This window comes from Pituophis catenifer, unplaced genomic scaffold, assembly GCF_029215685.1.
Source record: "Pituophis catenifer annectens isolate HBS135680 unplaced genomic scaffold, rPitCat1.0.hap2 SCAF_12, whole genome shotgun sequence".
Taxonomy (NCBI): domain Eukaryota; kingdom Metazoa; phylum Chordata; class Lepidosauria; order Squamata; family Colubridae; genus Pituophis; species Pituophis catenifer.
The window spans coordinates 25,858,744-25,886,734 of record NW_027256892.1 but is presented as its reverse complement, the minus strand read 5'-3'; the positions used below and the strand labels follow the sequence as shown (position 1 = coordinate 25,886,734).

Sequence of the window (27,991 nt, the reverse complement as noted above, 5' to 3'; positions counted from 1 at the left end):
GAAACTCCCCGGGGGGCGGCAACGTGAACAGCCTCCGCCAGGGCGTGGCCGGCGAAGGGGGCGCGGCCGGCGCGAGCCAATCGGCGCGGGCGCCTTCTCCGTGGGCGGGGCCGAGGGGGCGTCCGTTAAAGGGGCGGAGCCGCACCCTCCTCTCTTCCCCCCCCCGAGCCCCCCTCTCTCCGTCTCCTCGGGTCCGGCGGGCTGTCCGGTGGGCGAAGGGCCGGAGGAGGAAGAGGAGGAGGATGACGGCCGAGCTGCAGCAGCAGGGCCAGGACGAGCGGGCCGCGGCCGGCGGGGCAGCGCAGGTGAGGCAGCGACCCCCACAACAACCCCGCGAGGTGGGTCAAGGGCGCGGCTCCCCTCCCCCCTCCCGGGCCTTTCCCCCAGGGGGAGGGGGAGGGGGAGGGGAGGGGGAGGGGAGGGGTCCCTCTGCGGGGCCAGGCGCGCCCCCTCCCCTAAAGCAGCCTCGGACCCCTCCCCCCAGGACCCCCCCTCTAGTTGTGGGGGGGGAAGGAAGCACCTGAAGGCTGGGGAGGGAGGGGGGAGGGAGGGGGGGCTCCCCTGCAGGACCCCCCCTGCTCAAACAGGCTGGAGACCCCTCCTCTTAAAATAAAGACCCCCCCCACCGTCCCTCACACTTTCACTCTGGCCCCCTTTGGTGGAACCCCCCCATCACCCCCCCACCCTCAGGAAGCCCCTTCTTTGACCCCCCCTGGCAAGGAAGCCCCTGGGGGTCTTAAGAAGGATGGATTGGCTCTTTCTCTGGTCTTTCTTCTTTCTTCTTTTATATTTTGCATTGTACTTTTTTTGTGTGTATTTCTTTTGTGGGTTTCTTTTGTGGGGTTTTTGTGTGTTTCTTTTGTGGGGTGTTTGTGTATTTTGTGAGTTTCTTTTGTGGGTTTTTGTGGGTTTCTTTTTGGGGGGTATGTGTATTTTGTGAGTTTTTTTGTGTATTTCTTTTGTGTGTTTTTGTGGGTTTCTTTTGTGGGTTTTTGTGGGTTTCTTTTGTGGGGTGTTTGTGTATTTTGTGAGTTTCTTTTGTGGGTTTTTGTGGGTTTCTTTTTGGGGGGTATGTGTATTTTGTGAGTTTTTTTGTGTATTTCTTTTGTGTGTTTCTCTTGTGGGTTTTTGTGGGTTTCTTTTGTGGGGTTTTTGTGTATTTCTTTTGTGTGTTTCTTTTGTGGGTTTTTGTGGGTTTCTTTTTGTGGGTTTTTCGTGTATTTTGTGGGTTTTTTATATTTCTTTTCTGGGTTTTTTGTGTATTTCTTTTGTGGGGTTTTGTGTATTTCTTTTGTGGGTTTTTTGTGTATTTCTTTTCTGGGTTTCTTGTATATTTCTTTTCTGGTTTTTTTGTGTATTTGAAGCATTGACATCGCCATGCTTTTTAAGTTGCGGCTTTGGCGGCCAAAGAGAAAAAAGACACCCCCCACACACACCCGGCTCATCCTGGTGGACAAAGTCTCAGTCGCCACATTGGAGTTGGGATGAGGGAGCTGCTGCCTGCGACCTGTCCGGGAATGCAGTTTTATTCGCTTTATTATTTAGTTGCACGGTTCCAGAAATGGGAGTAGCGGTTTAAAGGAGATTGGGCACTTTTTGTACTGATTGGGACCCAATACAGAGTTTAATCGAGTCTCGTTGCAATTTATTTAAGGTGTGTGCTGCTCATCTTGCCTAGAGATGACTCTAGGCGGTTTACAACAAGTAAAAAGCCACAAGATGAAACCTTAAAATATTAGAATAATAACTTTTAACGTTTAATTGGACTTAAAATTGACAAAGCAGGGAGCAAGATACCCATAGGGTGGAGGTTGCGCCTTCTAACAATAAATGATTTATTTCCGAAGGACCAGACAGCACTCTAAATTTTAACAGATTAACAGAGTTGGAAGGAACCTGCCAACCCCCCACCCAAGCAGGAGACCCTACACCCATTTCTGACAAATCGCAGGTGCCTGGTACCTCTGCAGGATGATGGTTTTCCTAGTCTTCTAGAAATGGGTCTCCAAACAATATTTTTTATTTTTATTTATTTATTATTGAATTTCTATACCGCCCTACTCCCGAAGGACTCAGGGCGGTGCACAGCCATGAAATAAAACACATAGATATACAAAATTTCAAAGCCAGTAATTTATATTGCATCCCTATTGTGTTTTGTAACATTTAAATGACTGAAGCTGATGGGGTGTTAATATTGGGGCAGGATAACAAAATAATCTTGCTTGGGGGGGGTCCTTAACCTGATTTTTCCTGGAATTCGAGGGCCAGCTAAAAATTGCTAATTTTATTTCGAGCTCCCAGGATAAGTACAATTTAGCCTAACTTGCATCACCCACTCTGTCCCATTGTCATCTTACCAAAGAATTGCTGGGTATAGTTAGCTATTTTTTGCTTGTAGGTTTTATTTGAGTCGTCTAATTGTATACTTCCAAGGAATTCTTGGGATAATCATGATACTCTGAAAATATTGTACAACACCCTGAAGATAGAGTTCTCCAGATATTGAAGAAATGAAAATTGCACTTCAGATAATTAGTTACAAAATTTCTTAATAGCACATGTAGCTGTTAGAGCCTCACTGTTGTGTTTGTTAGGATTCTTTTTGCTTTTTGAGCCTTTGTTTTGTTTTGTTTTTGGATATCCCTGTTCTCTAAAGATAGGGGTTTTTTTTGCAACTATGTAGGCATAATGTTGATGGTAGGCCGAGAATCAACGAGAAGAATTTTCTCTATATTTTTTCCTCTAATGACACCTTGGAAAGTAACGGAATGTGGTTGCTCATTTCTTTTTTAAGAAAAGCTTCTGCACAAACTGAACAAGAATTTAGGGCCTGTTTGAAATGTAATCTGGAATTTGGCCCATTGGAACCTAACTTAGATGCTGCTCTGCCATCGCTCCCTAAACCCCTGTCTCTTTCCCGGTACCTCTTCCCATTTTCTTTTAAACTGGTTTGTGCAAATGCCAGTTTGCTGATTGGAGCGCCCTTTTCAGTGGGCTGCGTATCTCTGACACCTTGTTGTAAACGAGAAGTGACCAGCCGCGATGGCATGCGCAGCCGGCTTAAAATAGCTTCTCCCCAAAGCTCTGCGCATTCTTTGGGCTCCTTGTATGTCTGTCTACGGAGCATCTGCCAGGGCTGCGTGGTAGAATAAATACTCAGCTTCCAGATTTGGGGAGAAAGCGGCCTTTGGGCTGGTGTGTTTCACTCGCATTCTTTCTCCTTCCAAGATAAAAGTTCTAACTTGCCTTGAAAAAGAAAACAGAAGAAGTGGTACCATATTTTTCAGAGTATAAGATGCAACTTAATTTTTGGGAAGGAAAATAAGAAAAAAACTGATTGGTGGGTGGATCCGCCTCCCGAAATACCCCCAATCAGCTGTTCCCAGAGGTGAATTTTAGCCACAGGTTCGTTGGTTGTGAGCTATGAGCCTTGCTTTCTTTTCAGCCTCTGAAAGCCTCCAAAACAGAGCTTCAGAAAAAAAGGCTTTTTTTCTGAAGCTCTGTTTGGAGGCTTTTTTTTCTGAAACTTCTTTCAGAGGCTTTTATTCTAAAGGACTATCTGTACTCTGTTCCATCTCCTTTCTTTGGTATTGATATATAGATTAACCTCTTCCAATCTGCTGGTTATTGTGTCATTCTCCAGATTTGTTAGCATAGTTTGGTTAGACCCTTTACTGATTCTTCTTTTGTTGCTTGCCATATTGTTTTAGATAAAAGCCTTTCAGAGGCTTTTTTTCTGAAGCTTCTTTCAGAGGCTTCTTTCAGCCTCCGTTTGTGAGGCTAGGCAGGGCTACATTCGGAGTATAAGACACACCCAGATTTTCACCCTCTTTTTGTAGGGAAAAAGGTGCGTCTTATACTGCGAAAAATACGGTACTTTGTTTGTTTTATGAACACTTGTAGCCTTTGAAAAGTTGCTCAGGTTGGATGTTCTGGTTTTCTGAAGATAAGTAGCCATCTCAGTTGGGATGTTTGGATTTCCCTGTAGAGGAGGCTCAAAACATTCAACATAGAATTATTTTTAGCCAAGCCAAGTGTGTCAGGCCAGGAAGATCTCGCTAAAACAGAGGCAGGGCTTCCTTCGAAGTATTTGATTTGTTTATTTAACCAATGTATAGGCCCCTCGTCTTTTGTGGGGATTCTGGCTATGTGCTGGTGGTGTCACAAGAATAGGGACACCTGCTAATCAAAAGTAATCGCATTCCTGACAAGACAAGTAGCATTGATGCCAAGTATTGATAGGGCCCAAAGTCTGGTGTCTTCTCCTGCATAAAGTGGGGCAGTTTTATTTGTTTTTATTGGTTGCTGTTGTGAGTGGCCCGGAATTAAATAAATGAGAACCTTTGTTCGACCCATTGGCATTTGGGTCTACCAACCTTTTTTTTTTTTTAAGTGCTTTCCTGTTTTCTTGGCCTTGCCCTGCTGCCTGCCCTGTCTCTTCCCTTTCTGATCACAGCCTCTCTGTTCCTCTTTAACCCTGCAGGCCTGCAGTTTGCTCCTAAGCCAGCTGAAGGAGATCACGGGCATCCACAATCCGCAGTTCCTCCAGGCGGCACTGAAGGTTGGTCCCCTTGGCTGAAATGGGCTCCTTAACCTGCTCCCCATTAAGAAGGTGTCTGCCTTGAAATTAGGGCTGTGGCAAAGGTCTTTAAAGCAGGTTCTGGAAGGCAGACCCTCCCTGCCACCATGGAGGGCATTGCCACCCACTCTGTTTCCAGCTGCTTCTCCGCTTGTTTTGGCCCTTGAAATCCAAAACGGGCAGCCCCGCTCTCCCAGAGGGGTTGTTCCCAGCCTGGACAAACTGTGGCATTCGGACAGCTGTCCACATTCCCTGGCCAATACGCAGCTCTGTTCCTGTTCTTCCTCCTGTGATTCGCAGCCAGTGCCATCTGGTCTGGGGTGTGTGTGTGTGCATGGGCTGCTCCAGCATGGGATATGAAGTCGAGTGTCCACTTTTAAATGTACTTTTTGTTCTTCTTAAAGATGTCCTGCTCTAGCAATTAACCAGGACAAAAAAATCCCTCTAGAGCAGTGTTCCTCAACCGTGGCAGCTTAATATATGTGCACTTCAACTTTAAGATGCGTGGACCTCGACTCCCAGAATTCCCAGCAAAGCTGGCTGGGGAATTCTGGGAGTTGAAGTCCACGCATCTTAAAAGTGGCCATGTTTGAGAAGCGCTGCTGTAGAGGAGGAGCAGAAAGTCATCATCTCCTGCCGTCTTTGTTTCTCCTCAGGCTGCCGATGGAAACCTAATGCAGGCGGTTGGCTTCCTCACCAAAGTCAGTGACGGAGAGTCCGAGGGAGACCCCGCTGCTTCCGACTCTGAGGGAAGGGAAAGACAGGCCGCCAGTAAGCCCTTCCTTTCTCCTCCATAGACTTTTCCCATCCATCCATCCATCCAGCATTGGGTTTTCCAAGGAAAGCCATGTGCAGACTCTGAAAACCTACCCAACCAATTCTGTCCCTCTGGGACGGAGTCTTTATAAATAGAAGCGGAGACCAGGAAGGGCCCTTCAACACTCTTGCTAAGCCCCAGCTAGCGCCTTTGGGATAGAGTGGAAGAGCAGTTCTCGGAAACCTTGGTCATCGGGTGGGGGGAGGCTGCGTTGAGTCACTTTTGTTCTTGAGGTGGGGGAGGGGGAGGATGACATGAAGAGCCAAGCAAGCTGGTAAGATGTCAACAGATCACAAAGACTCCGTGATGCCGTCTGATCTTTATGTGCCTCTCTGGATGAGAACATTGCTATGAAATGAGAAGCGCCCTTGGGCTTCTGTGGGTGGGAAGACGGAGCGTTTTAACTCCACTAATAACTAATATTGCCTGCTCTCTTAATTTCCAGCTCAGAATGAAGCCCCACAAGATCATGGTGATATTCAGGAACCCCTTCTTTCTGGCAGCCAAGATTTCTCAACCGAGAAGAAGGACTTTGCTGCAACCACGAATGTGTAGGTCATTGTTGTATTTATTCTGCATTGTCGCCGTTGGGAAAACTCCCAGGCTCCTTTCTCTGCCCCTATCCAGGCCCCTGTTGTGTTTGCATGCTCCCCATGTCCCCAGGAGAAACATGTGGCCAAATCTATTCCGATCAGAGTTTTCCATTTTCAGGAAGTGTCCAGCTGACCAGCATAATCTGCCTTCCTAGCAGAACAGGTTTTCCTTGAGGGCCAAAAACTACTGAAAGAGGGATGACCATTGTCCTCTTGGGGACCGTGTGTTCCCCAAGAGATGAGTAGTGAAGAGGACTAGTTGCCTCTAGCCCAAAAAGACGTCCTTGCAGTGGCTGCTGTTTGTGTTTCTGGCAGAGCCCACGAGCCCAGCGTAGCCGAAAACAAAAACCGTTCCAAAAGGAAACGCTGTGAAGTTTGGGGAGAGAACACCACTCAGCGGGACTGGAGGAGGGTCAGCGGATGGCCGGTTGGGATGAAGAACATTGGAAACACCTGCTGGTTCAGTGCAGTCATACAGGTAATTTGGGGTGCTGGCGCTTCTCTGGGTCTCTGCTGACAGTGGGGCGCCATCGAACTCTCGCTCGGCCACTTTAAGACGAGTGGACTTCAGCTGGCTGTGGAATTCTGGGAGCTGAAGTTCCCATCTGCTGGCTGGAGAATTCTGGGAGTCGAAGTCCACCCTTGTTAAAAGTGGCTGAGATTAAGCCACTTCATTAAATTCTCTTCATTAACCCCTGTTTTTCTCCAATTGATGTAAGAGCTAATTAGTCCAGGCTTCCCTGGCTGCTTTCTCTTCCTGGGCTGGGCTTTAATTTACCTAATGGAGCCTGTGGGAGGATGGAGAGGATGGCCCTTACCTGTTGGGAGGCAGCTGTGGCCACCCCAAGCCTCTCCTTTGGCTGAAGTCCTCTTTGATGAGTATTATATAGACTTGACATACAGTCACCGATGGAGCGGGAGGTTAATTTCAGGGGTGCTGTCAGTCTCTCTTCCAGCTGCCAGAATTCCGGCACCTGGTCCTCAACTATTCCCTGCCCGAAGCCATCCTGGACAACTGCCGCAGCCGAAGTGTAAGTGACTCCTGGGTGACGGGAGGGGAACCCGTCTTCCTGAGCCACGTTGGTACAACAGGGCTGGCCGAATACTGACAACCTGCAAGGGTGGGAGGCAGTTAAAAGATGAAAGAGACATTTCTGATTTCTCCAGAAATTTTAAGGACTCTCCCGTGTTCAGAATCTAGAACACAAGCTGTGATTCGATGGTATGATTAATGTTCCCAATTTTAGTTTTCTCTAGCAAGTTTGGAACCTCTTCCGTCTTCTTGACTGTCACCCTAATCAGAGTCTGGGCCTCTTAAGGTCCCATTTGTTAGAATGCCGATGCTATTTGTTTGGGCTCCCCTCCCCGCTACAGGTCACCTTTTGATTGAATGACCCCAAAGAGCTAAAAACAGACAGGTGGCAACAGGATGTGTGATCATGAACTCTGACCTGGAGAGACGATGCTGGGGTTGCTGCCCCCCTCCCCCCAAAGGCTTTCTCTGGAATTTTTCTCGGTGGTGAATTTGGAGGAAGTAAACGGGTTGGGGTGCTGTTGGATAGCCCTGTTCCCATCAGCACCCCTGGTGATGCCAGTCTCTTTCCTCTCCTCTCGGCTGCAAAGCCAGCCATTTATTGCGGGAATCCTGTCTGGTATGAATCAACACAAGATTCCAAGCCACAATGTGCCCTGGTTAGTTTTGGCTTCAGATGGTTTGTGAAGGGAGTCCGGCTTGTATGAATTGTGCGCCACCCACCACTCCAGCGAATATAACTTCTGAATGTGAACTGGCCCCACTTTTCTGACCAAGGACCCTTTCTCAGCCAGTTGTTTAATTGCTTTTTTATGGCACCTCTTGTTGTTTTGCAGGAAAAGAGGAACATCGCATTCATGCAGGAACTCCAATATCTCTTTGCTTTAATGCTGGGAACACGCCGCAAATTTGTAGACCCGACAACGGCCCTCGAACTTCTCAAAGGGGCATTCAGATCTCCCGAGGAGCAACAGGTGAAGGCACCCTCGGGGTCTTCCCAGATCCAGGCTGCCCCTCAACCCAGGATCACCCTGGCAAGGATGGTCTTTAACTTGGACTAGGCTGTACGGGAGTGTTTCTCAACCTGGCTGGCTTTAAGTTGTGTGGATTTCAACTCCCAAAATTCCCCAGCCAGCAGAGAAATTTTAATTTAAAGGCAGTTCACAACTCTAAAATCCAGAAACGTTAAAAATGTGTAAAGTCGTTTGAAAATGAAAAATGAAAGACATCCAATGTTATATAAAAACAGTGAAGAAAACTGTTCAGAAGCTAACCTTTGCTGCTCCCTTTGTCTCCTTTTTTAGCAAGATGTGAGCGAGTTCACCCACAAACTCCTGGACTGGCTGGAAGATGCTTTCCAACTGACAGTGGAGGCCGAGTGAGTCTAAAGGAGCTTCGGCGATTTAGTTTTGTGAAGCTGCCGCCCAGTTGCCAGAATTTGCTGTGAAGATTTTTTTTTTTAACAAAAAACCCCAATGCCTGTTGTTTTCCACTTTATAGGATGGTGTGATTCTCTCTGTGTGCTACAGGCAGGTGTCAGGGGGGCCTGAGTGGGCATGTGGGCGATCCTGAACGAAGTAAAAGTGTATTTCTGACTTCGAGTAACTTGACTTGTTCCGAGCACCTGAATTCAATGATGGCGAACGCCAATACAGTTGGCTTGTAACCAAATGAGCTCTTAAAATTCCCGAGGTCTCAGGTTTCACACCCGGACTCCCTATGACCAAGCACTGTACATGTGAGGGAATCGACACACAAATATCCCATCACATACGGCTGTTCAGGAAGGGTTGAGTCCTGGGCTGAATTCCTGGTTGTAGCTGGCGGCTGCCTGCCTATAGGAAGCCCCTGTGTTCTAGTCTGCTCCTCTATGAGGGCTATTTGTAGAAATGGGGGACCCCTAGAAGGGAAGGGCGTTGCATCCTGAGCTCCCATCTGCCCCCCCCCCCAAGCTTGGCGAGATCTAGATGAATCCCCTAAAGTGCATTGCTTAGCTTCCAGACAAATCGCCTTGGGGATTGGTCTTACCAACCTGTTCTTTAAAGAAAAATGGTGAGTTTGCTTTCAGAATAACAGAGTTGGAAGGGACCTTGGAGGTCTTCCCGTCCAGAGGTCTCCAACCTTGGGAACTTTAAGACTTGTGGACTTCAACTCCCAGAATTCCTCAGCCAGCAATCTGCGAGTTGAAGTCCGCAAGTCTTAAAGTTCCCAAGGTTGGAGACCCCCTGTTGTAGTCCAACCCCCTGCTCAGGCAGGAGACCGTATACCATTCCAGACAAGTGGCTGTACAGTCTCTTCTCGAAAGCCTCCGGTGATGGAGCGGCCACAGAAGTTGAAGAAGAGAGGGAAGTCATTCCAGTGGTTAATTGTCCTCACTATCAGGAAGTTTCTCTTTTAATTCCAGGTTGCTTCTCTCCTTGATTAGTTTCCACCCACTGCTGCTTCTCCTGCCTTCAGTTGCTTTGGAGAAAAGGCTGAGCCCCTCTTCCTCAAATATTGGACCCCTACCCTCATGTCGCCCCGGATCCTTCTTCTCATTCGACTAGGCAAACCCAATTCCATAGTCAATTCCTGTTCTCCTTGCTTTCTCCTCCTGCGACAGGAATTCCCAGGACAAATCGGAGAACCCCATGGTCCAGCTTTTTTATGGGACTTTCCTCACCGAAGGAGTTCACGAAGGTAAGCTGGAAGGCCTTGGGAATTGGCCCGGCAGTCTTCTCAGCGCCGTTGCTGCCTCCTCTGGGTTTTATATCTACCACACTTCAAAGGAGGATCTGTTTGGGATTTGGTTTTGTTCTCCTTAAATTGATGGGCGTCTCCCCTCCCCTATTTAGGGAAGCAGTTTTCCAAAATCGAGACCTTTGGCCAGTACCCCCTGCAGGTCAACGGCTACAAGAACTTGCAGGAATGCTTGGAAGGAGCCCTGGTGGAGAAGGAGAGCGAGCCAGGCCCTTCCAAGCAGGCGCTGACCTACACGCAAGAGGTGAGTGTTGTGGCATTTACACAACTCCCACGGAGCCGGGACAAACTTGTCAGTTACCAACTTGAAAACATAGAATATGATGTACGAGAGCACGCTGGAGTTAAGGGAATGCTGTGGAACGACTTAACACCATGCAGCGTGCGACCTTTATATTTCGCGTGTTGTGTCTGGGGTGCGAGTGTGATAAAAATATTTTTCTTTCTGTTGAAGCCTGCCCGTGGGAAAGAGCCAGTGCCTCCGTATTTTCGGGGGATAAAACTACAGTTTTTGATTTAATGGTATGCTTTTCTTGTTTGTAACTTTGTCTTTGTATCTGAGTATATGTTGCACTCTCTTTTTTTTTTTTCACTCTCCAAAAATCTGGCTTTAACTTAATTAGTCCTAAAGTAATCCTGTTGCTTGCATCCAATATACTGGGAATCTGTTCAGGACTATCCTAGTTTGCTTCCTGTGGTTCCTACGGCCGACTGAGGGATTCTGGGAGTTGAAGTCCAGGCTTCTTGGAGTCCCCAAGGTTGAGAAACACTGGAATAGAGAGAAGAGAAGAATTCAGGATTTGCACATTTTCTACATCTGCCTGGAAGATGTTAACCAAAGCATTGTAGTTCAGTTTGTGGTCCAAAGACCAAATATGTGGAAAACATTTAAAGCACCTAAGAAATCTTAAAGGTGCTGTCAGCACTAGAGTAAATGTGAGATGACATCGAAACCTGACAGGTGCTTTTCCGAAAGGCAACTGGACTATGTTTGTTCCCTTGAGGAAGAAAAAGACATTTTGCTTCTCATCCAAGAAGCGTCATCAGTTCTGGTTGGACGGTGGTGGGGGATGGGAGGATGAATTCTGACAGGATCCTCCCATCTCCCTTCCCTCCCTCCCACCACCCAGGCAGAACTGATGAAGCTGCTTGGATGAGAAGCAAAACATTTTCGGAGAAAAAAACCAAGGAAGTCCAGTTTTGTTTTGTTTTTTTTGGAAAAAGCCCCTTTGAGGCAACCATGACTTGGATGACTGAGAATCTGCGTAGACATTCGCCTCAGAAACCCTTCAGCCCTGTGGGAGGAATGGGAGTATTCAGTCTTCCCATTTGTATCCAGGGGAATCTGAATGGCTCCAGCCGCTCTGCCTTTGGCCCAGAACAAAATGTCCAGCTGAGAAACTTTTTTGACTGGTTTAGTGAAAGGCATTCCTTTCACTTCTTCTTCAGTGATGCAACCAGAGAACCAGGGGAGGCGAAGGGCTTCTCCCAAATACATCGGAAAGAGTGAAAACGTTGCAGCACCTTTTCATCTCTTCCAGTAGAACAGACTAGCCACAAATAGCTTCCAAGGGGAGGTGCCGCTTTGATCACGAGGGGCCCGTCTGGCAGGAGTTGAGAGGAGTCTATTAAAAGCCGGAGTTCTTGGCAGGAGTTTTTCCAATAGGGCTTGTAGAATTGCAGTGACATTGTTTTCATCCCATGTTCAGTTTGAAACGGTTTTGTCAAAATTAGGAAATAGCATTTGAGGCAGGAGCACAGCACCTATGGAGCAGGTTGCCAAAGTGCCCCTCCACTTTTGCAATCCTCCAGACTGGATGAGCCTGGGGACTTTCACCTTTTTAAATATGTTGATGGGTGTGGAAAGAAAGTGGGGGTGGGAGGCACCAATTTTGCCCTTAAAATTTCCGATCCCCCGCTTTTCCTAAAAAAAAGAGACTTGGCCCATCCATTTGCTGTATGCGGTTCTAATTCAGTGTTTCTCATCCTAAAATGTGTGGACTTCAATTCATACATGCTGTGCTGGCTGGTGAATTCTGGGAGTTGAAGTCCGTAAGTGGCCAGTGTTGTGAAACACGGCTGCAAACCCATTGAAGTTGTGTACATCTGCTTTGTGGCACTTAGCACGTGATTCGTGGGAGGCCTTCCTGTCTCGAGAAATGCTGATTTTTTTTTCCCCACCAAAATCATACAATCAAATTTGCTGAACTCCAACAGTGATTTCTCTTTTTCTGGGTATGACGTGAAGTGGGATCTAAGTAATTGTTTCTCCTGCTTAGAACAGGAGAAGACTGTTAATGAAAGAAACACCCATCCACCTGAACCCGTTGTGTGTCTATTTCAGCGCTGGTTTACAAAACTCCCCCCAGTCCTGACCTTTGAACTTTCCCGTTTTGAGTTCAATCAATCCCTTGGGCAGCCGGAGAAGATTCACAACAAGCTAGAATTCCCGCCAGTCATTTACATGGATAGGTAAGAAAGGTGGGGGGAGGGGTGGGGAGGGGAAGCTTTATGTCTTGAGACTTCCAAACCTGCAAAAAAGATATTGTGGGGTTGCGATAAGGGAGAGCACGCAGCTGTCAAAACTATGTTTCCTTTAGGTTTATGTATGGCAATAAAGAAATTATTCAAGCAAAAAGAGAGGAGATTGGGAAATTGAAAGACCAGATGACGGCTCTACAGCAGCAGTTGGAAAAGTAGGCAGTCTTTCTCAAACTCTGAATTTTCCCTTGCAGAATACCTGAGCTGAAGCTCAACCAGCTGCCCTCTCTCTCTTTCTTTCTTTATTTATTGAATTTGTATACCGCCCTTCTCCCAAAAGAAGGGCGCCCTTCCTTGTCATGAAAAAAAGCCCTGTTCAGTTCCTCTTTTTGTCCTTGGGTAGGGGTATGGCTTTTTAGAAGCTTCTCCCTACCCGTGTAGTTTTATTTCAGATTTTCCGGAGAGCTGCACACAAGGTGCTTCTTCAGACATGACAGCCAACCTGCCAGCTCATTCTCTATTCTACTTCTGTAATGCAGCCCCGGAAGGAGAGGCTTCTGTCCCTTGTAACATTTGAAGAATCTGTTCGAAGAGGTCCAGGAGCAGGACAGGAAAATGGGACTCGTACTCCAAAAATATCAGTAGTCAACCATGATTTAATATTTGCCCCATGTTCAAGGGGTAAAGGAAAATAAACTTCTTATCACCGATGTGATAGTTTTGAACCATGGTGGCACAGTGATTAGAATGCAATATTGCCAGGAATTCAATCCTGACCTGCTCAAGGTTGACTCAGCCTTCCATCCTTCCGAGGTGGGTAAAATGAGGACCCAGATTGTTGGGGGCAAGAGGCTGACTCTGTAAATCTGCGATTAGAGAGGGCTGTAAAGCCACTTTGAAGCGGTATATACAGTAGGTGCCGTTGCTACTTGATCCCCTGGAAAGGGAAGGCCTTGCTAAATCGAGTTAGGGAAGACCGATGATTTTGAAGTGGGACTGATGATGGTTTCCTCCTAATCAGGTACCTGAGATACGGCTCTGGCTCCGACCGCTTCCCCTTGCCGGATATGCTGCAGTCCGTTCTTGAATTTGCAAGGACCAAGCTGTCCTGCGCAGCGACTCTGACAACAGCAGAAACTAACGCCGAAAAAGAACCCTCGGAAACCCATCCCGAGCCAAGCAGGTAAACCTGGTCCATGCTTTCCATCATGGCTGTATCCAGATTGAAGCAATCAGGTGATAACATCTGATTATTTTGGCCCCTAGAAATGATGCCGGTTTAGAAACACTAAAACAGTGTTTCTCAACCTTGGAAGCTTGAAGATGGGTGGACTTCAACTCCCAGAATCCCCCATCCAGCAGCGCTGGCTGGGGGATTCTGGGAGTTGAAGTCCACCCATCTTCAAGCTACGAAGGTTGAGAAACACTCCTCTAAAAGGAAAATGCATGTTGGGTCAGCTGCCTTTTTAAAGCAGTCCTCCTGATTTAAGTCCCACTGCCATCTCTGGCTTTTGAGGAGCGCTAGCAGCACCGGCCAAGATCCCCAGCTCCCATCCGCTGATTGAGCACATCCTTCCCTCCACCCAGGTGCCCAGGGGAGATGTCAGAAGAGCCCGTTCCTCCTCGGGCCGTCTCCGCAGATGAGATGAGCCTGGTCATTTCCTGCCTGCAGAAGTGGAGGGAAGAAGTCGAGCAAGATATAGAAGGTCTGCGCCCAGATAATTTCACATGTCACTCCAGAGTTGCTGTTTAGCAGCTGAGATTTTCCCATTTGCACACGGGATGATTTCCATTCCGCTCTTTCCCCGAACTGGAGAAGGTGGCGAGAGGCGATACCATGTACCTTTCACAGTGTTTAAGTCCCTTCTTTCTGTTTGTGGGATAGGAAGTCATAACTCATCTCTCTCGGAGCATTTTTGCAGTTTTCCTGGTTGGGCCGAGGGCTGAAGTTTCCTTGGTGAAGGACAACATTTTGTTGGGCCAAAGAGGACACCTTCAAACTCTTGAATCATCCAGGTCCCCTCCATAAATCCAGCCATCATTCAGGGCCACCCTTTCCCTGAATATGAGCATTTTCTCCAGGGTGGAGAATGGGTCATTCCCCTTGCTTTCCACAAATTGACCTGACATGCAACTTTGAGGGACACCTGTGATCAGTCACAATCAGTCTCTTGTGGTCTGAAGCATCTTTAGAGATTGGTAAAAAAAAAATTCCTTTTCTTTAAGAAAACTTAACCGTTGCTCGCTCGTTTAGTCTTTTGTTTTGATTGACAGACTTGAAGACTTCCATGCTGATGCTTTCTGAGTCCATGGATCATGTCTATGCTGACCCTCAACTCTGCCAGGTAGGGTGTCTGCCTTTCTTCCTGGTTGTGTGAGTGCTTCTGACCTCGTATTGGCACCAGTTCCCCCAGAATAAAACCTTGTTGTCATATAAAAGAAAGGGAGGGATTCGTGGTTGAATCAGTTAATACTTTCCATTTTTCTGATAAGGTAATTTGTTGCTCCATATAAAATTAGCCTGGAGGTCTCAAATTAAATTTCTAGGATTTAATTTGGGAAATGCTTGGGAATTCAGACACTATATTCTCTTACAAACAATGATTTTACCTTGTTTTTGAAAACGGTTTCATGTCAATCATAGCTAAAGCACAGGCACTTGTACCTGCCTGCTGTTTTTTGCCACGCGTTGAAATGCAAGGTGGAACTTCTGAGTATCATAACTGGCCTGATTGGTTCCCCACTGCCTCTCCAAAGAGACTGCAGAGGCTGAGCATTTTAATGGAAGAGCTGGAACATCCTGTTTTTTGTTTGGAGAGCTCCTGCCTTTTCCCTCTATTCCAGAGGCCTCCAAACCTGGCAACTTTAAGACTTGTGGACTTCACCGCCCAGAATTCCTCAGCCAGTCAGACGGTCAGAATTCCTCAGTCAGTCAGGCTGAGGAATTCTGGAAATTGAAGTCCACAGGTCTTAAAGCTGCCAAGTTTGGAGACCCCTGGTTTAGTAGATAACCAACAGGAGCTTGGGTGTGTTCTGAATTGTACAGCGTTGAGTTCTTCCATCCCCAACAGGATCACCCGTCAAGGCCTTGCTAGTTGCTAGAGTCCTCTCTGGCAAATGGCTTCCATTGAGTGTCAGTCCGTTGGGCGTGTCCTTGGTGGCTGGCTCTGGACCTGACTGGTCTGGTCACAAATGGTCTCTGCATCCCTGCTTACCAACATGGAAAGTTCCCCCCTGGAAAGGAATCTGTGCTAAGCCTTGATTATATGAATGGATCGTTCTTACAGGCGCAACAGCTGAGAATTTGCCTCATCGAATCTTCCCATGGTCATGTTACTTCACCTCTCTAAAAATAAACCCGAGAACCGATGGCGTCTGCGTTTGTGTGTGTGTGTGTTTTCCAGGTCCCTTATCACTTGCATGCTGTGTTGGTCCACGAAGGCCAGGCCAACGCTGGCCATTACTGGGCCTACATCTACAGCCTGCCTCAGAAGACGTGGCTTAAATACAACGACATCGCCGTGGCTGAATCCTCCTGGGAGGAACTCGAAAGGGATTCGTTTGGCGGCTTGAAAAATGCTAGCGCCTATTGCCTTATTTATGTTAGTAAAAAGCTACCACACTTCGCAGCAGGTGAGGATCTGAACTCGGTTCTTGGCGAGGCCTCTTCCTTCTCGGGGGCCGGAGGCCTCTGGATATGTTGAGAAGGGCTGCTTAAGAAGAGCTTTCTTGTCCTCTGGTTGAGAGTGGACCATGGTCTCTTCTTTTATACCTTCTGCCTTTGTGGGGAGATGCATTACTTGAAATGAGCGGAGGTTAAGGAGAATCTCTCTCGCCATCCCGGTTTGATATATTTGGGGATAGAAGCAGTTTAGTTCCAAGAGGAATAAATTTAGGAATCGGTCAGCAGTCTGGGGTCAGTTGAAGACGGGAAGGGCAAACCCCATCTGAAAACTGGATGAATCTGTCTATATCAGTGATGGCTAACCTTTTTGCCATTGTGTGCCAAAAGCGGGGGTCGCACGAGTGCCCACACCCATAATTCAATGCGCCCCCCCCCGCACAGGATGGCACAGTGGGCCCAGTAGGCCGTTTTTTCGCCCTCCCTAGGCTCCAGATGCTTTCTTGGAGCCTGGGGAGGGCAAAAAACGGTCTCCCCCCCACCCAAGGTCCTCTGGAGCCTGGAAACGGCCCATTTTCCAACTTCTGGTGGGACCGGAAGGCCTGTTTTTCGCCATCCCCAGGCTCCAGAGGCTTTCTAGAAGCCTGGGGAAGGTGAAAATGGCCTCCCCCCTCCCCAGGCCCTCCGTAGGCCAGAAACAGCCTGTTTTCTGACTTCCGGTGGGCTTGGAAGGCCCGAAAATCAGCTGGCTGGTGTGCCCCTGCGTGCTGGAGCTGAACTAGGGCAATGCTCGCATGTCCACAGTTACGGCTCCATGTGCTACCTGTGGCACACGTGCCATAAGTCCACCATCCCGGGTCTATACAATTGCCAGGAGTCAAGACTGACATGAAGGTACAAATATACATAAAGTTCCTCAATTATTGGGTCTCAAAGGCAGGAAAGAGATGGGAGTCTTTGTACTCTTCATCTTTTTGGCCCTGTACGTGCACACACAGCACCACAGATCCCTCCTGGTCTTCGATGCTGGAGACACTATATAACCATCAGCCAGTAGCAACTTGCGGCCACAGCATCCTAATAAGAGGAAAAGGGCAACTATCAACCTTCACCGCCTCCCTTGCTTTTGTTGTCCAAGAGGTGTTCAGACCCTCTGTTCATCTTCCTTTGGCAGTTTATGACGATGGACAACCGGAGAGAGAAGTAGAAGTGCTGCCTCTGGAACTTCAACGCTACATCGAAGAAGACAACTGGAGGGTAGAACAGGAGATGGCCGAGCTGGAAGAGCAGTCCTGCAAAATGGCCCAGATGGAACAATCCTCTGAACCTCTGGAGTCCCAGAGCTTGTCTTCCGACTCAAGTCAAGGTGAGGAAAGGGGAAGGCGATCTTCCTTCGCCTTCTGATACCAGCAATCAGGGAGTGGAAATTGCAGGCCAGGAAAGGATTGTCACGCAAAAAAAGCCTAGAGAGCTTTGACCAGGCTGAGAGAAACACATTGATGGGCCCGTTCCATCTGTTTTGGGTTCTCTGTTGCGGTCCCCTCAAATGTCCTAGAGCAGGGGTCTCCAACCTTGGCAACTTTAAGCCTGGCGGACTTCAACTCCCAGAATTCCCCAGCTGCAATGATCCTTGTAGTGGGTGCTAGCTGGGGCAGGCTCCCAAAGTTAGATTTTTCTCTCTGATTTCCCCTGAATCTTCCCTAGGCTAAATGTGGGTGCTGTTTAGTAGCTCCTTTTTTCCCCCCTGGCCGTCTTCTGGAGACTACCCCCTTCAGCCTTTAGCAGTCCCAGCATCCTTTAGCTGCAGATTTGGGTCCTGCCAGCCTCGACCTCAACAGCTCCCTGTAATACCTTTGGGAAAGCGTAAACCATGGAAAATTCCTCTGGAATTTCCTTTCTCCTTCTAGAACGCTCCTTCCCCCGCGAGTGTGGGCCGCATTCGCTCTCCTCCGAGCACGCCGTGATGGCCAAGGAGCAAACTGCCCAAGCCATCGCCAAGGCAGCCGACGTCTACGAGAAGGATGGCATCCCAGCTGCTCTTGACCAGGTGAGGCTCATCGTTGGCGTTCCTCCTTCCACCTGCCCTGCTGAGCCTCTTGCCCTCCTTGGGCCTCTCTTGCTTGCGCCTCTTGCCTTCCTCTCACTCCCTTCTCCTCCTCCTCCTCCTCCCTCTCCTCCTCCCCTCGGTGCTGCCACAGCCCAAGGAGGCAGATGCAGAGAAGGACCCCTCAGAGGAAGCCGACCCCACGCCGCAGGCAGAAGAGCCCCCGGAAGCGGAGCGGAGGGAGCCTTCTGCCCCGCCCAGCTCTCAAGTCTCGGAAGTGGAGATTCCCAGTGTGGGGAAGATCCTAGTTAGATCGGATGCGGATGGCTATAACGAGGAGGTACCGTCTCTGGGAGGAGAGGGACTAGTCACAATGCCCGTTCTGCTCTTGATGGCCTGCTTCTCAAAGCGGGAAAACCCCAGCCGCACTTCGAAACGTCCTCTCCTTTCCCGCGGGGCTTTATCGGTGGTTGGTTATCAACACACAACTGGCACACAAACAGGCAGCACAGCTGGGTCTGCCTGGAAAATGTGTGCCAGCGCTCCAAGTGATGCACCCCTAGAAAGCAAAACCTCTCAAGGCAGGCAGATTCCTCAAAGGACAATTTATGGGATACCTCATATTGGCACAACTGGCGAAAGCCGACTCTGAAGGTTCCCACGGCTTTCACCTGATTAAAAAGTAAAAGTTTCCCCTTTCCCCCAAGTCGCTGATCACTCTGTCCAATCAAGGTGCTGGCCGGTTGCTTGGTGACTTCGCTCCTCCCCTGGCCAGCCACCTGTCGGAGTGACCGTGGTTCCCACAGGAAAACATCCTTGTTTTGGGCTACAAAACCCCACCTAGCTATTTCCCTGCCCCTCCCTGCCTCTCCTTCAGCTTCGTGGCAACCCTGAAGCCTCCGAGAGGGCCTTGGCCAGATTCCCTTCAGGGTTGACAATGTGGTTGTGCTGTATGGAGAGGCTATGTGGCTCCTTATTTATCGCTGTTGGTTATCCGTGTGGTCCATGGTGCTCTCTGAACGTAGTTGTCTTCTTGCAGACATTTCATGACCCAACTAGGTAATATCATCAGTAGTAGAAGTCCAATCCCCACTCCCTGTAGCACTGATGATGTTTCCTAGTTGGGTCATGAAATGTCTGCAAGATCACAACCAAGCTCAGAGAGCACCAAGGACCCCTCATTTCAACCCTGAGCTATAGAGTCTCTTCTGTCAGTTACTTTCTAAGAATCTGGAAATGGGGGACCCACCCAAAAACAATATCCTTGTTTCAATCCAGCCTTTCCCCCCCCCCCCCCCTGTCTCTCTCTCTCTCTTTCCTCTTTCCTCTTCTCTGTGGCAGGTGATGCTAAGCCCCGCCATGCAAGGGGTGATCCTGGCCATTGCTAAAGCTCGCCAGACCTTTGATCGCGATGGGTCTGAAGCAGGGCTAGTCAAGGTAGTACTTTACACCTAAGCGCACGTGCCTTGTTTTCTCTGTCCACAAGGGATGAGGCCTCTTCTCTGGGTTGGGGGCCTGTCTCCTTTCCTTTTTGCTGTCTTGGAATGGGATGGTAGGCAGAAGCAGGTGGTGGCCAGGTGCCCAGCTGGATGCCAGATTCTGCAGGAGTGGTACTTATGCCTCACCTGACCCGTCCTTTAGGGAGAGAGTTTTAGACCAATAACACGGATCCAAGACAGAAGAGGGGGACTTCCCTCCAGAGGGGATTACTTGCTCCGCCTGCTAATGTAGTGTATCTGCTTGGTATCTGAGCCCATTTCCTATTTATACAAAATTCTAAGTAGGAAAGGTTCATCCTCCCAGCTGAAATGCCAGAAATCTGGAAGTCTTCTGGATTCAAAGCAGAAAGTGGGAGCTATCCAACTCCTTTGTGGAAATCCTTTCCACAGCTAGGAAAAAAAAAATACTTTCAAGATAAATTTCATGTATTCTTTATTCCTTTGTCCCAGATCACATACACCTTAATGTGTCCCTTAGCGCCTGAAGTGGCCCTTGTGTTTTACAATTGTAGGAATTCTGGACACTTAGAATCCATCTATGCTGTACAAGCAGCCTTCTCTGATCAGCATGGAAGAGCAATAAAATAGGAAAATGCCCAAAAATAAACAGTGAGCTAAAAAGAGCTATTGTAGACAATCTTAAACAGTAATCACTTTATGACTGGACCGGATTAATATTGAGGACATTTGTTCATTCTACTATCTTGCTGTCTCTGGCACATCCAGCAGGTTCCTGTAGAGCAGGGGTGTCAAACACAATTTCATTGAGGGCCGCATCAGGGCTGTGGTTGACCTGGCGGGGGGGCCGACTGGGCGGGCATGGCCAGCTTGATGCCACTCCCCAAACTACTGGCATGTTTCCTCTTCTCACTGGGTAGACCAGGCCGAAGCAACGCGAGTTGGCCCCTTACATTTTCCAGGATGGCTCCATGGGCCAATCCAACCACATTGTGTTCAGACTGTTGCTTTCTGGCAGGAGATACAGAACAATTAAAACTCGGACCACACGTCTTCTGAATAGTTTTTATCCCAGAGCTATAATTGCACTCAACAATGAACTAAAGGGCCACCATCAGTCAGCTGTTGGACAGCATTACTTGGTCTGTTGTGTAGATGCTTGGGTGGCTTTAGGGGTGGGGAATTTGTGGTGGGTGGGAGGGTGTCTGGGGATTGTTATGTGAGTTGGGCTTGGTCTCTGGGTGTTAAGTGAATTTCGTTGTATGGGTATACTGTGTATATGCATACAGTGACAATAAACTATTAAATTATGAGCCGGATCTGGCCCAAGGGCCTTGTGTTTGACACCCCTGCTGTAGAGTCGTAGCCTGTCAGGGACAAAGAAATCTCCCTCCCCTTTGAATCAGCTGCAAAACAAGGGGAGAAACTACATGATGGATTCATAACAAGCTAGAACGATAACCGTTTCAACCACCGACTTCCCCAGGCATTCCATGAAGAATATTCCAGACTGTACTCCTTGTCGAGAGAGACCCCAACACCCCAGAATGATCCCCGCCTTCAGCACGTCTTAGTTTACTTGCTGCAGAACGATGCCCCCAAGCAGGTGGTGGAACGGACCCTACTGGAGCAGTTTGCGGACAAAAACCTCAGCTACGATGAAAGGTTGGTTCAAAGAAGGTAGAGAGGGACGCGAGGAGACAGTTTGTAGCTCACGGTTGAGCTCTGTGGCATCCTTGATGCTCTCGGCACTTGGTGGTTTGCTTGCAGATGTTTCATTCGGGTTAGGGCACGCCTGAGAGACCTAAAGGAACCATCTTTGGGTTCCAGGTATCGCGGGAGTTACTGGGAAAGCACTGACCCTCAGTTTTGATGGAAGCAAATTAAATTGAAAATGTCTGTCTAGATGCCACTCCACCTGGATTCACAATATTCCTTCTCTCTGTTCTGGGAAACAGGTCCATTAGCATTATGAAGGTGGCACGAGAAAAGCTGAAAGGAATTGGCCCAGATGAGGTAGACATGGAAGAGTACAAGGTACAAAGTCCTGACTTTCAAAACACACACAGAGACACACAGCTTTGGCGAAAAGCAGACCAGCTCCTGATTCTCTGGTCACAGCCTGCTCTGTTGAAATAACACTTTGGGGTGCTCATTACGCATATCCGTTAGCTTACCTTTAGCCACAGTACGCATCTAAATTGAATCATTTACCTCTTCTCTTTCTTGGCATGACTTGGGGATGCCGGAGGCCACCTTTGGTTTCAAGCAAGCCACGGCAGGGCAGAAGCACCAACATGGAAGGAGGGAGTGGGGAGTCCAACATTACAATGACCAAACTTGTATTTTCTGTTTCTGGACAGAAATGGCACGAAGACTACAGCTTGTTCCGCAAGGTGTCCGTTTATCTCTTGACGGGGTTGGAGCTCTATCAGAAAAACCAGTAAGTTCATCCGCGGAGATTTTAGGAAGGAATTGCTGAAGGCTTCAGGCCTGTTGAGTTGATGTTTCGACAGACAGAGCGTGGTGAATGTGTCCCGACATATCTTGAGTCATCTACAAATGGGCAATATTGGGTTTGGGCCACTCTGCCTCCCTTTTGTGCACTTAGCCAAATCATTATACAATTTTGTACAATCCGAGGAGAAACGACTCGATTTTAATAAGCAATAATAAAAGTTCTGTTTTGTCCAGAAAGCCAAATATGTGCGACTCAAAACACCCTGAGCGTTCTCACGGGCGGGAACCGAGGCAGGTTGTTCAAATTCCTCCTGCACTTCTGAAGGACACTGAGCTTGTCGATCGAAAGGTCGGCAGTTCAGCGGTTCGAATCCCTAGTGCTGCATAACGGGAGTGAGCTCCTGTTCCTTGTCCCAGCTTCTGCCAACCTAGCAGTTCGAAAGCAGGTAAAAAATGCAAGTAGAAAAATAGGGACCACCTTTGGTGGGAAGGGAACAGCGTTCCATACGCCTTTGGCATTGAGTCATGCCGGCCACATGACCACAGAGACGTTTTCGGACAGCGCTGGCTCTTCGGCTCTGAAATGGAGATGAGCACCGCCCCCTAGAGTCAGGAACGACTGGCACATATGTGCGAGGGGAACCTTTTTACCTTTCCTCCTCATCGGATCGAAACAGTGATATATTTCTGGCGATTTTAAGTACAGGAGGCAATTCTAAAACATCTTGACTTCAGTTAAACTCCCCTTGATGAAGCCTTTTGCCTCTAAACCAGTGTTTCTCAACCTTGGAAGCTTGAAGATGGGTGGACTTCAACTCCCAAAATCCCCCAATTGAGCTCAGTTGTGGTCATAAGTTGGGGACTCCCTATATATTGGGTTGAATATTTCTCTTTGGCAGAGAAAGATTTTACTTTATGAGCCTTGAAGGTTCGTGATGGGCTAAGGCAGTGTTTCTTAACCTTGGAAGCTTGAAGATGGGTGGACTTCAACTCCCAGAATCCCCCAGCCAGTGCTGCTGGCTGTGGGATTCTGGGAGTTGAAGTCCACCCATCTTCAAGCTACCAAGGTTGAGAAACACTGCTCTAGAATAAATCAAATAAAAAAGGATGGCCTGAAGGTGGAGCAGTTGTGAGCCACCCGAGACTGGATGTGTGTGTATCCGTCCATCGCAGTGACTGGATGATATGAGACACACACACACACACACTCTTTTCTTGCCCTCTTAAAGATACTGCGAGGCCCTGACCTACCTGGTGTACGCTTACGAGACCAACACCGTCCTGCAGGCCAAAGGAACCAACCGGGGTGCGGACTCCTCTCTGATCGCTCTTTACAGAAGGAAGTGCCTCTTGGTGGGTATTCACGGGAACCTTCCCCTTCTTCCCACTCTTTCAAGCGGGTGGGTGGGTGGGTGGGCAGGTGGGGGCCAGAGTTTTCACATCATTCCTCTCGCTGTCATTCGGGCTTATGTTGAAAATGGGATATCGATGAATGCTCCGGTAGTCCTCGACTGACAACACTTCATTTACTGACCATTTGAAGTTACAACGGCACTGAAAAATGGGATTTACGACCACTTTTCACACTTACGACCGTTGCTGCACACCCCCCCCCATGGTCACGTGACTTACAGTCGGATAGTTGACAGCTGACTCACATTTATGACAGTTGCCGTGTCCCGGGGGGGGTGTCACGTGATCCCCTCTTGCGACCTCCTGACAAGCAAAGTCTGTCAGTCAGTGAGTGGGGAAACCAGATTCACTTCACCACCCTGTTAACTAATTTAAGAACTGCAATGATTCACATAACAGAGGTGGCGAGGAAAGTCGTAAAATGGGACAAAACGCACTTGACAAATTTCTCACTTAGCAACATAAATTGTGGTAAATTGAGGACTACCTGTATTTTTTAAAAAATTCACATCAAGTGCCTGCCAATGGTTATCCTCCCAGCCTGCTGCTCTTAATTTAGAAGTTGTTGAAAATTTAGAACTTTAACACCAGTTTAACTTCGGGGGTCATTCTTTCGGCTATTTCCTTTTTTATTTTTTAGCCCTCCCCAACAGATTCTGCGCGTAACCGGTTCTCTTGATGGCTGGACTTCAACTCCCAGAATCCCCCAGTCCTCTTGACAAACGCGGCACTAACTGTACTGTGTTTCTCAGCCTTCCAGGCCTTCAGAGGCATGGCTGGCTGGGGAATTCTGGGAGTTGAAGTCCAGCCGTCTTCAAGTGGCCGAGCTCGAGAAATACCGCTTTATAGAAAAGGAATAGCTGGGCCAAAGACCCAGGCTCGGTTGTTTTAAAACGTCCCGTCCGAATTGTTGGAGGTGTGGACACAAACAAGGGATATTCTACCACATGTGGTGGACCTGTCCTAAGGAAATCTTGGGGCAAGATTAAAAAATGGCTGGATGAAATAACAGGGCAGAAGATAGAAAGAAAGCCAGAGTTCTTTCTCCTGGATATTCTGGAAGGGAAAATGCAGAAAAGTATACAATATATCATATTACACATACTAACGGCAAGTAGAATTGTGATAGCACAAAACTGGAAACAACCAGACACCCTTCCAGATCAAATTATAATAAAAAAAAATATATACGAATGTGCAGAGATGGACAGATTATCTAGGAAAATGAAGGAGAGGGAGGACACCGAGTACTATTTAATATGGAATAAATGGTATTCCTGGCTGGAGAGTAAACATAAAACTTAAGGGATGTTTTTGTTATGAGATCAAATTGTAAATAGAAATCAAGATAATTTAAATAAAGATGTAAGTTTAAGATAGAGATATTTAGAAGCAGAATTTGTGTAAAGAGGCTAAATAGGTTAGAGACACCGATGCAGAAAAGTTGTTCTTAGTATTGAAATTTTGATATGTTTATTTCTGGTTGTTTATATTTTTTGTTTTGTGTGTGTGTGTTTTTTTTTTCTTGCTTTTTTTGTGTATTATGTTTCTTTTTGTACTGTGTATTTTAAACTTTGGAAATTTAATAAATATTATTTTAATAAAACGCCCCGTCTGAATGCTGGGACGGGCCTCTCTCGAGTTCCTCACCAACCGACTCCCGCCGGTGCTTTTCCGCAGAGGCTGAACGACGCTGCAGCCGCCCTCTTCGAAAGCAACGACGGGAAGGAAGTGGACGAAGGGGTGAGCGTCCTGAACGAGCTCATCATCCCCTGCATGCACCTGATCATGAGCAACCATGTCTCCAGAGACGACCTGGACGCCATCGAAGTCATGAGGAACCGCTGGTGTGCCTACCTGGGAAAGGACGTGGGTGGTAAGACAGGTGTCCTGGGCACCACACCAACTTCCTTCTGCCTGCTCTCGTTGCCTCTCGGGATTCTGTTTGTTGGTACTTGTAAGGAATCATCTGCATATTCACGAAGCTTTGACTTTTATCTGCTGGTCTCTCCACTCATTCCTCTACATTGCAATGGTGGGTGGGTGGGTGGTTTTTTTTTTAGTGTATAGAGAATTTTATTAAAGTTATCAAAATGGAAGTAAAAATAATGATAGTAGGACAATGGGGAAGGGGAGGGCGGGGAGAGTGCAAAGTGTAAATAGGAAACAACAGAAAGAAAAGCATTAACCTCCAATTCTTTTCAGCTCAGTAGAATGAAGGTAATAACATTTCAGCTTCGGTTTTTTTAGTTTTGCATGCTTGGAATACACCAGCCGTTTCTATCGCAACAAACTTATCAGCAAATCAGGGTTTCATTTTTTTCCCCCCTGCCTCAAGCACAACATCTAGAAGCAGTTTCCAAGCAGCCATAAAACGGGGATGTATTTTCGTTGATAAAGGCAGCTCATTTGGCCCTCTCTGCTAGCTCTGCCAACACTCGGAAGATGATGGAAGATTGAATTTCCCTCTGGAGGACCAGGTTATATATCCTGTGTGGTTGATAGTCCTGGATAATAGATTCAAATCACTCTGGACCTGGAGTTCTCTGTGACTTTAAGAGGAGAAGCTTGTCAACTGATGGTTACTCCAGTGCAAGCAAGTTTCAACGCCTTCCTCCGTTGAGGGAGGGGGCATGCCTGAGCTTGCTTCTTGGGGAGGAGTTGCAGCAAAGCATTCTCTGTGGCCTGAAGTGGTTAAGGCGCAACCTCTGTGCATTCAGGAGACTCCTGGTTACTCCATTTTTGTGGCAGCAGGCTGACCCTGGAGATCCAGAGCCATCAAAAGCGCAGCAGCCCATCCAGTTTCCTCAGAGAAGCCTGAGAGAAGAAATCCCAGATTTCTGGGAGGCAGGTGGTTCTGCCCGAGGGAAAGGCTCATTCTTGGGAACAAAAAAAAAAGAGCTAAAGAAAATAAGGTCATCTGGATTAATTAAGATGCTGTATTTTTTTTTATTTATTTATGTAGAAATTTATGTAGCTGCCCAACACCCCGAACACAACTCTGGGTAACATACAACTGCCACCGCTAAAACAATACGACAACCCTTAAAACAATTAATCATAAAGAAAGCCAAGATTGTGAGAATAACAACCACTCAAAGGCAAAACGGTCACCTCACAAGCTCCCCAGGGGTTCTCCGAGGTTGCTGGCAGGATGGGGCTGACCTCCTTCCAGGTTCCTCTAGGGCAGTGTTTCTCAACCTTGGAAGCTTGAAGATGGGTGGACTTCAACTCCCAGAATCCCCCAGCCAGCGCTGCTGGCTGGGGGATTCTGGGAGTTGAAGTCCACCCATCTATAAGCTACCAAGGTTGAGAAACACTGCTCTAGTGGGAAGCTCTTTGGCAGAAGCTCTTTGGCAGCATACCGTCCCTCTCCTGACAGACCTGAGATGTCTCCTCCATCTTACGCGGAGCTACTGAGGAGCTGCTTTGAAGGGGCCAAGCTTGCTGGTGGTCCTTAACCTTCTCTTTCTTCTCCTGCAGAGAAGTTGCAGATGAAGCTGGGCGAGTTCCTGCCCCGCCTGCTGGATTGTTCCCCGGAAGGGGTGGTTCTCAAAGAGCCCCCCAAGATCCGCCCCAACTCACCCTACGACCTCTGCAGCCGATTCGCAGCTGTGATGGAGTCCATTCACAGGGCCTCAGCGGTGGCCGTGAAATAAGAGCGGCCAGCTCTCTCGGCTCAAGCCCCGCAGGCCCCCTGAGCCCCCACCCCCCACCCCAGGAGCGGAATCCGGTTGCCAGACGACTCCGGGGAAGGATGGATCCTCGAGTGACAGGGGGGCTGCACTGAAAGACTCCTCCTTCCGCCCGAACAGCTGTGCATGTCTAGGAAAGAGGTGGCAGGGGTGGGGGTCTCGGACATGCCCTAGTTGCATGCAGGCATGGATTTTGGAAGACCCACTTGCTAATTATTGACTGTAGTTCCTGCAAGGAGCTTGTGGGGAGAGTTTTTAGGAGAAATCTGCCCTTTTACACTAAGCGTTGTATACAGACAATTCCATTTTGCCAAGTTGGCGCTTGATCAGGCCAGTGGTTTCAGGGGCTTCTTGAGCGCATTCTGTGTGGACCCCGTGAACTTTTTAAAGGCACCTGCCACACATGTTGATCCCCCAGTATGTTAATACGGCACCGCTGGGCTCCATGAATGGTGCAATTAATTGGGAGGAGGACTGCATGGAAAATACTGGCAAGGGGCACTTGATCCTTGTTGACCTTCAAGTACAGCAAGTTCGGGCATAAGTCAAGCCATCGGCAGGGGGTTAAATAACACACAGGATAGATCTGGGTGAAGGAACCTTAATTGTTAACAAGGTTTTCTCGCAGTGTTAGCAGTCCCTCTGCTCTCTTAGGCAGCCATTCTTACGGGTGAGCCACTTGGCATGCAGCTGTTGCCCTGGCTGCTGGTTTAAGCACTGGCATTTGTGCCAGGGGAGGAGGAAGAGGAGGACAAAACTGCAGAACCAGCAGAAGGCCGAGATTGGAAGCCGCTTCCTTGAACCTTCCCCCAAATAATTTTTTGAACGTCAGATCACCGAAGTTTAATTACCAGGGTAGTATTGGCAAAGTATGCACTGAAGTCAGGACAGAACCAAGCTGCATAAGTCACACTTTTAATGGTTATATTTTTTTCCTCAAGATCTTTTAGAGCAATCTGTTTTTTATTAGAATGCTAACAAATTGAGATGGGAAATACAAATCTGATGAGATTTCTGGTTTCAAAGTGCAATAAATATTACCCTATTTAAAGGTA

General features: G+C 48.0%; 1 protein-coding gene across 4 annotated transcripts; it reads left to right on the top strand.

The window, feature by feature from the left end:
- Positions 1-130: 130 nt before the first annotated feature.
- USP28 (ubiquitin specific peptidase 28) lies at positions 131-27,991 on the top strand. Of its 4 annotated transcripts, none has more exons than XM_070952628.1 (26): positions 132-305; positions 4,487-4,564; positions 5,239-5,353; positions 5,845-5,950; positions 6,308-6,470; positions 6,937-7,023; positions 7,862-7,999; positions 8,330-8,403; positions 9,628-9,704; positions 9,860-10,008; positions 12,109-12,236; positions 12,365-12,460; positions 13,267-13,428; positions 13,833-13,951; positions 14,520-14,590; positions 15,650-15,878; positions 17,042-17,233; positions 17,775-17,914; positions 18,066-18,251; positions 19,253-19,348; positions 20,855-21,033; positions 21,327-21,405; positions 21,732-21,811; positions 23,058-23,181; positions 24,922-25,117; positions 26,725-27,991. In XM_070952628.1, exons 1-26 carry the CDS (start codon positions 243-245, stop codon positions 26,898-26,900), a joined length of 3,303 nt encoding a protein of 1,100 aa, XP_070808729.1. In that variant the 5' UTR covers positions 132-242; the 3' UTR covers positions 26,901-27,991. The 4 variants fall into 4 exon arrangements, with proteins under 4 accessions (XP_070808730.1, XP_070808729.1, XP_070808728.1 ...); XM_070952627.1 differs by having other exon boundaries at positions 132-338; XM_070952629.1 differs by lacking the exons at positions 18,066-18,251; positions 19,253-19,348 and having other exon boundaries at positions 131-338.